At 32.5% G+C, this 14,761-nt stretch overlaps 1 protein-coding gene across 1 annotated transcript; it reads right to left on the minus strand.

The window, feature by feature from the left end:
- Positions 1 to 2,455: 2,455 nt before the first annotated feature.
- On the minus strand, positions 2,456 to 8,694 carry LOC132737672 (uncharacterized). The gene is made up of 2 exons (XM_060725007.1): positions 8,545 to 8,694; positions 2,456 to 5,348 (listed from the first exon to the last, which is right to left on the minus strand). The coding sequence occupies exon 2, from the start codon at positions 5,345 to 5,347 to the stop codon at positions 3,260 to 3,262; it is 2,088 nt and encodes a 695-aa protein (XP_060580990.1). The 5' UTR covers position 5,348; positions 8,545 to 8,694; the 3' UTR covers positions 2,456 to 3,259.
- Between the last annotated feature and the right edge of the window lie 6,067 nt (positions 8,695 to 14,761).

Here is a 14,761-nt window from a genome sequence, read left to right on the forward strand (position 1 = left end):
GCGGTCACCCTTGTATTACACGGGGCCTGAATTCCTCTCACCTTATATCGATCGTTAGCCTTATTTTCCAAAAAAAAAAACTATCTACATGTATTAATCCTACGAATTTTTGTTTAAACTTTTTTTAGGCCTATTCCATAAAATGGTCACTTTTCGTACTGTCCACTTGGTTTATATCGAATTTACACAAAGGATAATACCCTACTGTTAACCATAGTCACGGGGGAGGAACTGTTACACGAAGGATGGAGTTCTTATGATAACTTGTCAAGGAGTTCTTGTGATAACTGTCACGGAGTTCGTCGGAAAACTTTTGTATATACTACAAAAACACTCGTCAAAAATGGTAATTTTCATCTTTAAAAAGTGAGTTTTAGGTGCTAAATTAAACTTTAATGATTTAGTTTGCCTTACATCTTGTAATTTTAATTCGGTAATTATGTATGGCAAAGATGAAGACCAGAAATAAACAGGTCAATGCTTGCGAGTTGGATAGTTGCAAATAATTTGGAAATTTTACTCAAAACTACCAGAATCTAAGAAAGAGGCGATAAATAATGGCCTATGAATCAGTTTTTAACATATAATACAAGATATAATGCAAGCTTAATCATTAAAGTTTAATTTAGCACCTAAAACTCAAAGTTTTTCGACGAACTCCGTGACCGTTATAAGAAGAACTCCTTGACAAGATATCATAAGAACTCCATCCTTCGTGTAGCAGTTCTTCCCCCGTGATAGTATTAAACTGATTAATTCGTCATTGCACACAATATATTAATCTGTGACATTCGGTAATAGTGAAGCGTTATAGCGCAATAGTGTATACTATGGGTTTATAATTTGTATAACAAATGGCCTACGTACGAGGGTCATTCAATAATTTCTGATAATGACCTTATTGTGTGATACACACCTACCGTATATATATTCCTTCAAAGTGACCACTTTCCATCTGTACAAAAGATTGGCAATGTCCGTTGTTAGGCAACAGCGTGTGATGTGTTGAAGTTCCGTGGCCATGGCAACTTTAAGTTTCTCTAAGTCATTAAATCTAACACCCCTGAGTTTAGGAAAAAGGTCATAGTCACAGGGACTCTTGTACTCATGAGCGACGTGCAAATGACGTCATATATATATGTAACGTGATACGTCGCATGGAAACATGCTCTACTTCAATTAATAGTCAATGAAATAAAAAACGATATGGGGTCATTATCAGAACTTATTAAATGACCCCGAGACCGCGCAAGTCCATTTTGTTTCTTTTTTATATTTTAAACATTATTAAAGCTATGTCTTTATGATTTTAGTGAGTTTTTTTAAGATATGTGTCACTTATTTTGGTAAACAAAAAATGGTTTAAGAATTAATATCTTAAATTCAGTGACTGCATAGATAAACTCTCATTATCAGATTAGTGGATACAATAAGAATATCAGGGTAACCTATTTGTTATTAAAAGAGCACATGTCAATGTTTGCATTGAAAATTATACTTATTGCAAACTTATTTACGTAACATATATACCAAAATTGTGTGTAACAGTTTAGTGTGGAGCAAACATTGGGTTACGATGCGCAATTTTCATATTGTGCTACACTCATTCGAACTGTTTTTTAAAAAGTTTAATAATGGTACATGTATTTACGAAAAATATGTATTATCTGATAGTAAACCAATCAGTACTCAGTGTTTGAATATAATATACTTACAACATGGCATTTCATTTTGCGTTTCAAAAAAATAATATTTAGTATCTTTTTCCATCAATCGAACTGTTTGAGGAATATATTAAAAGGCATGATAATTATAGAAAAATAAAGCAAGCGAAATTATGCATGACTAATATAGTTATTTAAAGTTTAATTCATAAAACACAAAACATGCTATGTCAAAGTTGTGCGAAAAAAAATGATACCATGATGTTTAGAACTAATTTAGTTCTTATGATATACATGTATAAAATGATATAAAACAAACATGGCCATACATTGTATTTCCATCAACATGAATTTGAGATCAATTGAAATCTTTATTATATCCTTATCTTTTTAATATACATTTTGATATTTGTCACAATTGTATGTTCTATGTACATCCATATGTTTAATTGTAAAACGTATAGTGGCTAGTCAAACTGTAAAGTGAAATAAACTGAATATAATAAACTGAAATAAATTTGTTCGTTCGTTCATTCTTATTACTATGGAGCATATGTTAATTTAATAAGATATTTGTAGTTGTAGTTTGTGGTTAAATCTATAGTTTTTTCACAAATAAAAGGTCAACGTAGGGATTTATCGTCATCTTATAGGCTAGCAATAGAAACCGACAGATACACAAATTGATATGAATATAAACGATTGTAAATGTATTTATTATACAATGATCGCGAATATGATAAAATCAGCATACCACTTTATACAACATGTACTTGTCCATCCAAAGTATAAGAAAAAATTCGAATCTTAAGTCTTTTACCTGTTTTAACCTGAATCTAATAATAAATAATGTATGGTCGTTATTTCTTTATTAACTGATATTGTACTTTCTCTATTCATGTGTTGATGCTAAAAGCATTTTTTCATGTTAACAGCAATAAGGATTTTGAATTTAATTGAATACAAAACGAGACAATACAGTGTTTCTAAGTTGCATCATATCCGTATAAACAAATTTGCAAGAACTTGGCCATTTCTATTAAATTATACTGCTAAAATAATGATAACAGTAGGTATGGAACCACATACTTCTCATTCATTAGACTTTTACTTAACCGACTGTGCTATTGCGGATGTGACTAGCCGATAGTAACTTTCAAAACAGATATATACTAGTTCATGTATTATAAGATATAATTATCTTGCAATTTTGATTTTCCATATTTATAAGCTGATTAATACTTTTTTTCAAATAAAGCTTACATAATAAAAGTTTTCTTCACATGAGTAAAAAATTATAAAATAATTATCTAAATCATCTGCGTACTTTGCATATATTTATGTTCTACCAATCATTACATGTATATGAAATGAGTCTCACATTTTCCATGTGAGCTTTATACTGTAGAAAACTAGAGAAAGAATATAACTTCATGTATATCTTGTTAATCACTGATCTGATGAGTAGATGGAAATTCATGACTAATTGTACTTGGTTTTTTTTGTTGTTAAAACTATAACATCTAGATATCACTGATATACACTATAGCTCATTAACAGTAAGTCTTAGATCAGCAAATGTAATCATTAAAATATCATTTCGTTTGCATTATTCTGGCGAGTAGTTTGCATATATGCCATACTGCAACATTGTTCCTTTTTCTTACTTGAAGTGAGGACACATAATATTTTAAAGCTTTTTGATGCTCAAGTTGATCTTCATAACATTGTCCAAGTAAGTTTAGAGCTGTTTCTTTGTGACAAAGTGTTGTGTCCCTTGTGCAAGTATCTATAAGTTTAGCCAAAGCTAGGCATTTTTCTATTGTTTTCTGCTGATGTCTATTTACTTTGTATTGCAGAAAGTATAAGAAAGGGACAAAATCAACCACAGATAAGTCCATCCACATTTCATCTCTCTCATCCCTATGCTGCCTATCATCTTTACTAGATCTGAACATTTCATATTGCAGTTCTTGGGGAATACAGTTAAATTCAATCTTATGGAAACGTACACAATACCCTATACATGGCTGGATTTCAGTAACATCTTTATAACATAATGTCACGAATTCTTCTGGTGCTTCCAGTGGATGAGGATAGCATCCACAGACGGGGTTTATAAGAGCTGTTCTCTTAAATCCCACATCACTTTCAATATGCCTTAGAATGTCTCCACATTCTTCTATATTCCCTGAACAATAATATATAGAAGCTAGTTTAAGTGTTGTAGAAACACTACTGCCTGTATATTGTTTAAAATAAGTTAATTCCACATGTGAGACAGGGATAAATTGTCCAATATTGGATGAGGCCAACATGGATCCTAATGTTGCGTAAATCTCGGGTAAGAGAAACTTGCACGCTTTCTTCTCTAATTTGCTACCCTTTTCACTAACCTTGTTCAATTTTTGGATATATGTTGTTAACGTTTCTTTGTTTTCCATTGACAAAACTTTATAACTTTGTGAAACATTAGAAAAGAACGAAATATTTAGGTTTGAGCATATATACTCACTGATTTCTTTTTGAGACTGTAAGCTAGAACCAATTATTTTAGAAATCATTTTCAGTTTTAATCTTTTACCTAGATTGTCAATTTGAATACCGAATAATCCAAGTCCGTATGTATGTGCTAGATTATTAAGTGTGCTAATCAGGTCACGTTGTTCCTTGCCCGTGAACTGACCTGCCATCAAATTATTTTCATTAATAATGAAATGCGGGCATTTCTGGCTTAATAAAAAGAACCGTAATTGTAGCAGACAGACAAACACACATATGTATAAATTATCTTCTCTCCACATTCCGGGCTCTGAACTTTCTATGCAATGAAACAATGTTGTTTTGCACATATAACTTGAAATTTTAGAGTCCCCATTAGAAGAGAAATATGTTTTTGCAATCATTTTCAATAAAACGTAACAGCGTAATTGGGTAATGTTCAAACTAAACATTAAACATCTCTCTGCAATTGAAGTTGATATTCTCCACTCAATTTCCGGATCTATGCTGATCTTACTTCCAACCGGAACTAAGAAAAATCCATTCCTTACACATTCTTTTTTCATTTCTTGTGTTGGCCATCTACCCAATCCTTGTCGGTCAAACCAATCCCATGCTAAATCTGGCCATGAGAAACAAGGATAAGCAGTAACAACATCCATAGCATCCATTCTATATCCTCCTTGTGAGCTTACTGCGGGTCCATGTATTACTGATCCTTGAAAAGATTTCATATTTAAAGCACCGTGGTGTTCAGTATTTTTCAAAACAAAATTCTTTGTATATTTTAAATCATTACCTTCACGAGTCTTTGCTTGACTGAATTCGATTGGCTGGAGATAACAGTATCCTTTAGTTGTGTTATCATCTGTGACTATAAGATAGTTGCGTTTGCCATTTTTGAAGTCATCAATATCCTGTATCACATTATACGCATTATCGCAACTCAGTATATCACAATCAGATTGAAGTCCTTTTGTAACAGACCCTTCACTTTGACTTCCTAGAAAATATGTGTTGACATCGTTTCCCATTAAGCCGTCTATTAATGTTTGCATAGTCTCATTCAGCATAAATGTCTGTCTTCTTTTCATCACCAATTTCTTGTTAACACCAATATCGTCCATAACTTGAGATAGTTTTGAAGATATGTTATAATCATATTTAGTTTTGCTTAACATTCTGAAAAATAAAATAAAAAAGAAGTGGCATTGTGGTTAAGCGGTTTTCGGGGCAGTTGAAAAATATTGCCAACCCCCACACCCCTATTTCCCTAAATAATTGTCATATGTTATGATCATATTTATTTTTGCTTGACATTAAATTTTGTAATCCGAATTTGAATTTCTGTCATTTTTAGGATATAAACCATATAACATATCTTGAAATCTTGTTGTGTGTCATTACTGTTAATACGTTATATAAGCGTGTTAACAATTGTCAAACAATTGCTGTCGTGAGAGAGCACATTCAATCGTTCGTTGTTCAATAGACTAGAACTCCGCGAGTCGGATGTGTCGCCTTGTGAACAATATAGATTAGGAGAAATGGCCTGGACAATAATGAAATTTGAAAATCAACAAAGGGCAATAAATCAAAAAATAAGAAATGCAGAGCAGCAGTTTCTGTGCCCTGCACTTCTTATCAATAAGATCTATCATCCTATTACAAAAATTAAGTATGAAAATTAACAAAGGGCAATAACTCAAAAAATAAGAAATGCAGAGTACCCGTTCTTATGCACTGCACTTCTTCTTAATGAGATCTATCATCCTATGAAGTTTCAAGTCCATAGCTTTTATACTTTAGGAGAAATGGCCCGGACAAAAATAAAGTTTGAAAATTAACAAGAGCAATAACTCAAAAAATAAGAAATGCAGAGTACCAGTTCTTGGGCACTGTACTTCTTCTTAATGAGATCTATCATCCTATGAAGTTTCATGTCCATAGCTTTAACATGTATACTTTAGGAGAAATGGCCTGGACAAAAATAAAGTATGAAAATTAACAAAGGGCAATAACTCAAAAAGTAAGAAGCACAGAGTATCAGTTCTTGTGCACTGCACTTCTTCTTAATGAGATCTATCATCCTTTGAAGTTTCAAGTCCATAGCTTTTATACTTTAGGAGAAATGGCCCGGACAAAAATTTAGTATGAAAATTCACAAAGGGCAATAACTCAAAAAATAAGAAATGCGGAGTACCAGTTCTTGCCCACTGCACTTCTTCTTAATGAGATCTATCATTCTATGAAGTTTCAAGTCCATAGCTTTTATACTTTAGGAGAAATGGCCCAGACAAAAAAAAAGTATGAAAATTAACAAAGGGCAATAACTCAAAAAATAAGAAGTGCAGAGTACCGGTTCTTGTGCACTGCACTTCGGGTCATTGTAAGAAGCATGCATACCAAGTTTGAAGTCAATCCGACTAATTATGACTGACTTATGCTCCGGACAAGCTTAAGGGGACGCTGACACCGACAACGACGCCGACAATGCCGACGAAAGTAACCCCTATATGTCGCTTTCAAGGCGACACAACAAGCACGGACTTTAATTGACAAATTGTAATTTAAATCCGTGAGAAAAGGGTGGTCTTTAAATAGAGGCACACACTGACAATTCTGTCAAAATTCATAACATGGATGTGTACTGTTCTTGCCTGAAAATATAGGCATGAAAGTCTTATAAAAAGTTCTAATAATGTGCAGATGGTACAAATCAACTGAAATTTTTAGCGAACGAAAGCACGTTTCTGTTTTAATGCATATTATGAGTATGAATTTATGGTTAAATGAAGTTTGAAAATAACTCTCTTTTACAATTATTGTCAAGAAAATGTATGACCAGAGAAGTTTTGCGTGTTACTTTTAAGAGAGAGAGAGAGGGTAATTTTTTTTTACAAGTTTACTTTTTTCTGCCCTGAGAGCCATGAAAAGACTGTAAATAATTTAGATAACTATACAGTGAACTTTTGATAATTCTTTAAAATATTTGAAACATCCACTAACATTATCAAATTGACTGATAACAATGTGATTCGACCTGTTCAAACAATGACTCAAAGTGTACCTTGTACCTTATGCGTCTTCGAAAGATTAAAGTTATATATAAGCTGTCAGGTGTAATTGTAGTTGTAATCACAAATAGACTCTTAGGAGAATAACGCTCGTGGTAGATCCTTTAAACACCACCATTTATGGGTTATAAATTATAGTTTCATATAATATATAAGATTTCAGTAGATAAAATTGTAATTACACAAACATAGAATATTAATAAAGAATACTTGTAAACATTAAAGCATGATGCGTTCATATTTACTTTGTTGTTTTTTATGCTTCAAATATATAATCGTTGAGTGTCCGAATAATTCCGATGATCGATTATATGATTTTGTCCTTGATTAAGAAACCCTACTCATATGAAATGATTGTAATCTCAGATAGACTTTAAATAAGGAAAATTAACGCCCGCGGTAGATACGCCACCATTTACATAGATGATATTTGTTTAGTTCAGTGTAAGATCGGAATATATTTCGATCTTTCACTAAATTAAACAAATTTTCTTTTTATTATATGCAAAGAAACGTTTTAAAAAGACATTAAACCTAATACTGAATGAAAAGCGCGCCAAATAATTTGCGTGTAATAAAAAGAAAATTTGTTTAGTTTAGTGTAAGATTGAAATATATTTCACCTTGTGAACACCAAAAGTTCATATTTCACTCGTGGCTGCGCCACTCGTGAAATATACCTTTTGGTGCTCACTCGGTGAAATATATTCCGATCTTACACTGAACTAAACAAATATCCTCTATTTTATATCACTGATATATTTCTATAAACCACTGAAAAGCATGTAATAAATATCGTGTAATTTGTAAGAATAAAGTTAGGTTTCATGTTCGTCTCACCTTTCATCGTTACACTAGATCTACCATACAAGAATGTTTAAAAATGTGTATGCCTAATCCAATAAAATTAAAATATGTCAGTTTTCGTACTGTAAACTTGGTTTATGTCGAATTCACTTATTTTACACGAGGATAATAACACGAATATGCACTACAGTTTAACATAGTGTATAATTATGTATAGTACAGCGCAAGTATGTAAACAGACACTGGTGTACGTACAAAATATGTGACATATGTGTTTGATAACCAAAGTCAGAAATTAATTCCAAGTTCATTCCCATTACATTAAGAATATACTAATACAAAGATTCTATAATCAAATACATATTTGTGTACATTGATTAGCCGAACAGGTGGTCTGTAAGACTATGTAAATAGTACGATTCCGATGCTATAATCATCATACACACATATTTAAGGAAATCATGAAATATATTATTAATTAAATTTATACAAACCTGGCAGTTTTTATTAATTCAAAAATCTACAATTGGTAGCTCCATTTTCACTTTAAACTCGTGTTTGACATTACTTAAAATATATGGATTTCAAAATACAGCCTCGGGTTGTGTAAATAATAATAATCAAATGATACCATTTAAACGAATAAAACTATTCCTACTTAAAAGAGTTGTCGCCCTTTAAACTTTCTGTAAGAGAATGCGGTTATATAATGTTATTATATAGCAAGATTCCTTAACTGTGCTTATCAAATTAATTACATACAAGGTTAGCTTTTAAAAAAGCTAGTAGCGACTCGCTTCGTAATTTTTTTCAAGGGGTGTGTTTAAATGTAAAAATGACAGTTCTGTTAGCTGAAGAGACTTCAGCGAACATCAAAATAAAAGTGAAGTCAACACTGGCCCGGTGCCCGATGGCCAGTGTATATAAGTTCAGGCCAGTGTAAATTTAAGAAAATTTTGTTAATTATTTAGTAGAATAAATTCAAAACTGGAATTCGGGCCAGTAAATTCAAAATCTTAAACTCATTGACTGAAAGTGACATATAAAGTTCTCTCAGTTTAACCAAGATGAGTATGAGTATATATGAAGGTGCATGTAAACAGATAGAATGAAGAACCTATGTCTATGCACATTTACTATATGGCCTGTTGACCTTGACCACAAAATGTTAGATAGGTAGATTTCATAAAGATGTCTCTTTATACAAAATTAAGTTGTAATACATGTATGTTATTTAGTATTGGAATGAGAGGCACAAGTCCTAAATTAAACACAAGTTGTCAATCAATTCAGCCAGAAAAGCCGGGATCCTATTAAAAAATATAGGGATCCCGGAAATTGACCAGTCTAAGAAGATGTTTTTCAGATAAGCCGGGATCCTATTAAAACATATAGGGATCCCGGAAATTGACAGGTTCAAGAATATAGTTTTCAGAAAAGCCGGGATCGTATTAGCCTGGGTTCCAGTCTGTCGATTTTTTTATGTGCTTCTGTTCGGCAAATCGACATCTATTGATACTATCAAAACCAGAGATGTTGTGCGTTATCTATGACGATCGAGTATGAAATAGCGCGTGTTTTATAAATAAGCAAAAAATATCAACGCCTGAATCCCAGGCTAGGATCGTATTAAAATGTAAATAGATCTCACGGATTGGCCAGTTCAAGTATATAGTTTTCAGAAAAGCTGGGATCGTTTTAAAACATATAGGGATCCCGGGATTTGGCCAATTCAAGAAAATAGTCTTTGATTTTTCCAATTAATTAGGCATATAATTATAAGTATTGTGATTTCCGCATTTTAAGTTTGTTAATAAATAGCTCTAAATATATCTATATTCTAAGTTAAATTAATTTAACGTTCATTATATACAATAAAAAAATTAACGTTTAATGGCCTTTCATTACGACAACAATCAACACAAATATAGTTCATTAGGTTTTTCCTCCATATCTTATACGATCCCGGATCCCGGGCGTCCCGGATCCCGGCTAGTAAATACATGCACTAAATACCGGAAAGGATAAAATGACCGGAAAAAATAAAAAATGCACAGAACCAGATGTACACTTATGTTAATTAACCAAACGAAAACTTACTACAGAGAAACAGGTGAAATCGCTAAATCAGAAGTCAGTGTAAATATGATTTATTGAAAAGAATTCATAAAGACAAACATTTTAATCATCATTAAATCTTTGCGCTCAAAACAATACTTGCTGATTTTTAAAAATGGCGTGAAAATTGAAGGTTTTTTGACGCTATGTAAGATTAAATTTGATTGGCTAAATATTTTGGATCCTAGCCCTGATAGATAAATTTTGTAGAAAGCTGGAAGCCAAGCTTCGATTAAATTTTTGGATGGCTTCGGAGTTTTAGGTTGTTTCTCAGTAAAATCCTACCGTAATACCGGCTCGCCGTGGCGAGCCGGCAATATACCGGTGATAACGTAGTAAATATCTCTATACTTTTGTACATTTCAAGAGAACGCTAGCAGTGTGTCATAGCACGGATTTATATTACAATATAAATCCGTGGTCATAGGAAATAATGAAAGTGAAGTCCGATTTTCTATGTACTTCCGTTTTAATTATTAATATCTTATAGAAAATCTATCATTATAAACAAAATGGGAATGGGATATTTTAAAGATTGTATCATAATGTGCACAATATTTTTATCAATGGCAGGAATGAGCTAACTGGGTTACTATATTACCGAGATGGCAGGTGCTATGTAGACCTCTAGCTATCCCTCAAGTTGATTCGGTCAACAATTAAACATATACAGCCTGTTATAAGCATTATTATTCAAAATAGAATTGATTATTTATGTGATGATGATTTTAGTTTTATTTTAGCTCGGCGCCGGAAATTCCATATTCCCGAGATCTCAGCGTCCATGCCGGTCCACTCTAGAAGTCACATAGGGAATGTCATTTTCATGCCGATCTTCCTTAATCTATTCTTCGTTCGTTGGAAGGAAGACAATACTGGCAATGTATCATGTTCCGTGACGGCAGCAAACAGGCAGCTAACATAAAACGGCTCTTGTTAGCGCCACCCTTAAATTTCGAGTTAGTCACGACAGGTCTCTGGTACTTGAGACAACTTGACCTTGACCCGCCGTGTGCCTTCTCCGCGACGTGCACGCCTCGGGAGGGATTTGGAGAAGGATTATTTATGTAAATGCCCGTGAGTCTTTAAATACTAATATTTTTACAATATCATCGGTGAGTGCACGTCGCTGAGAAGGTACACGGCATCTTCAGGCAAATGAAGAAACACTGAAACGTGTAATACGACAAGTTTGCATGTTTTCTACAGCTCAGTGTCAGTGTTGTTGCCTTAAAGAGTATTCATTTATCTAAGATTTCACACCAAGATTGTTAAGATCGGTGAAAAGTTGATGAATATATGTGCTAATAAATGAGATGCTAGTGATTGTAAGTACAGTAAAATACTTTTAATTTTTCAGTCATAGTTTTTTTTTTTCTTCATTTACATTTGTAGTTGATTTTCGTCAAAACTTAAGATGTTTGGATGATTATGCTCATCTTTGAGTAAAATAATTTTCTCGGAGAAAGTTATCAAAATCTTTGAAATTCTTACTGAATATATCTAATTTGAATAAAAGAATGAATAAACTATGTATGGGAAGCTGCATTCCCATTTACAGGTCAAGTAAAATTGATTCTTCAAAAAAAAACACAAAAAAACGAACTGTCAGTTTTTTAATGACCCTATATATTCATATTGTTGTCTCCTAATAGACATGGATTAATGCTGTCGCCCATGGATGACGTCATTGGGGGATATGGTGGACATTGCAGATAAGATAAAGTACATTAATAGAGGGATATAAAGATCTTAATCCTAGCTCACTCTTGTTAGATGGGCAGATTGAAATTGCCAAAATTGTATGTAATTGAATAAGATATTACATAAAAAGAATGGTCAAATGAATAAAAGTGTCTACCACAATAAGGTTAACGATCTGTTTCAATACTGGTAACATTTTTGTTAGATTCTCAATAATGCAAATTGTCGCACCGTGTTTTACCAGGCAGTTAAATCGTTCTTACTTGCTAATACACCGTACCAAGAGCTATTTTGAGTTTCCAAAATGTAAGTTTTTTGTAGTTTCGATAAACGGCTGCGTAATAATTAACTGAAAGAAGATACTGGTTGAATAATTATTATTTTGAGTATAGCATTGAGCAACTAAATGAGCACATTAACCAACCAATTGAGTAATGTTTTGTAAAATTGACAAGACAAAATGACCCGAGGACAATGGAAACTGACTCTAAAATTTCTAAAAAAAAATTACCAGGCTGGATCCCCCAATCCCCTTCATCAGCATCAGAATAATCGAGCAAGGCATCGAACACTGAATATCTATCATGCTCTTAATCCATTATTAAAACATAATCAAACATATGTTTGGCATTTTAAAGAATAAAAAAATGTAGAATTTGAGGCACAATGTGCCTGAAAGTAATATTGCATGACTGAAATGCAATGAGAAACAAAAAAAAGGAACCACCAACTTCATAATTATGATAAAAGACAAGCATGCTCAACATGAAAAATATTTACAATATATATATTAAAGCATCTTAATTGTGAAGAGTGTTCAGCTTAATATCAAAAGGAGGGTGCAGGTGAAGCGTCAACTTTAAAATAGAGATTTCCAATTAGTATAGAACTTTGGATTCCTTCCGGTAAGGAAACTATATCCAGCTACAATAAGGAAGGTCGGTGGTTCAATTCGGGTGCCTGCTCGTGCCTGAAAAAATGCAAGAATGGTCACCTGATCTCTTCCTCCAACTGAAAAGCTTAGAAAACACCGTATTATCTTTACAGTTTAAATGTGACTTAATGCAGCATGCCTCCAGATTACATGCTGATTTTCATGAAAATTGTAAAATGTATTTAAAACTAAAATACTGTGAAATGAACAAAGAAAGTAATTTACACATTGCAACGGCACGGCACTTACAATCCCCGTAAATTACCAAAAAAGAGGTCAAAATGTACATAAATACATGTACCTCTTAATTACTGCGTTAGTAACGCAGTATAATTGTAGTGATTGATACTGCAAAATCAGCCATCATTGAACATAACAAATAAAAAGTTAATTAAATATTAAATATTTTTACGTTTCTTAAGATCTTAATACATTTTTTTCTAAAGATTGAATTTCTTGAAATATTTTGGCTAAATATGGAGGCGTGCAGCTTTAAAATCCAACAAAACAAAACACCGGTATAGAAAAAGCATATTTCAGCATCTGTGTTCAACAGACCAAGTTTCAAAATGAAACAAGTTTAAACTGTGAACTCATTAATAGATGTGTGGATATTTAAAAATCTGAATTAATATCTGTACCATTCAAATAAAATGTATTCTGCTGTGAGAATTTAAATATTTTAAACAACAAGGCACAGAGGCAAAACACAAATATGTAGTAGAAAAAGAGTAAAAGATTCAGTATGATAGGATGCAAGATGATACTGAGAGTCGAATTCTTTACATAAAGATACTATAGATTTATTGTGCTATCATCAAAAATGTGAGGAAGACAGGTCCAATTAGAAGTACATGTACCATTGTAGTGATTTAACTACAAGGGTATGATATAACAAAGTTTAAACACAGCAAACAATATTTTCCCAGTTAGGGGCAAGACATTGTTTCCTTGAGCAAGAAACTTTACACTTATTGCTTTAAGTATTGGTTGATTCCAGAAACGGTTTCGAGAGTTTGTTTTTATGCTTATAGCTTCCCACACAATCGAACTAAAATAAATTATGTATAAACCAAACAATATTTAGATCAAAATAAAAACAAAACATTCAGTACAAAACAATGAGAGCAAAGAAGTCAACATAAATTCCAAGCACTTTAAGAAAACACATTCCTTAAGTGTATTTTGTGGCAGCCAAATATGAACATTAAAAGAGCCTATTTCAATAGCAATTAGACTTGTTAGCAACTGAGACAGACTTCATGTATATATATAAATCTCTGGTACTTCTGACTTGTCAGGAGATAATATAAGAAATAGTTTATACATGTGTTTACAATATTTGTTGAAGGAACAGCACACTAAGTATAATTCGAATTATTATATCCATTACATGTATTTCAATGTTACTTTACGAACAATAGACGGGACTAAAAGCAATGGAATTTTGAAAGGGGATCAAAAGTTATAAAGTCTGCATATCTAAGACAGACGTCAAAAAAACACAAACAAACAAAAAACATGTGCCATGAAACATTCTCCAATTATGACGAATAGAACTATCTAAAATACTACACAATACTATCATGTTATTTAAGGATGAGAAATGCACCATCTCCTAATGAATATGAAGGGCGACTTTTTATGACACCCATATGCACAGAGCTGCTTTTTTGGATCTTAGAATTAATGTCTTTACTTTTGAAGGAGAAAATAGATCATTTAAGTCAAATTGACCTACTTTTTTTGTTAATATAATAATATACTATTATAGGCTGTGTTATGAGGCGTGTTCGGTAGCACGCACAAACCGTTACCGACTATGAACAGGCTGCAACATTTTCAAGTTCCAATACCATCATGGACATTCTTTAGGGATTTCGTTTCCCTCTATTATTTAGCCATAGAAAGTGCAAAGAGATATATTAATAACATTGTATTCACCACTCTGACTT

This window comes from Ruditapes philippinarum, unplaced genomic scaffold, assembly GCF_026571515.1.
Source record: "Ruditapes philippinarum isolate M1 unplaced genomic scaffold, ASM2657151v2 ctg3043_1_1_1_1, whole genome shotgun sequence".
NCBI classification, from domain to species: domain Eukaryota; kingdom Metazoa; phylum Mollusca; class Bivalvia; order Venerida; family Veneridae; genus Ruditapes; species Ruditapes philippinarum.

Bases quoted from the DNA above. Each gene is read 5' to 3' on its own strand.
- LOC132737672 (XM_060725007.1), bottom strand. From the start codon at position 5,347: ATGTTAAGCAAAACTAAATATGATTATAACATATCTTCAAAACTATCT.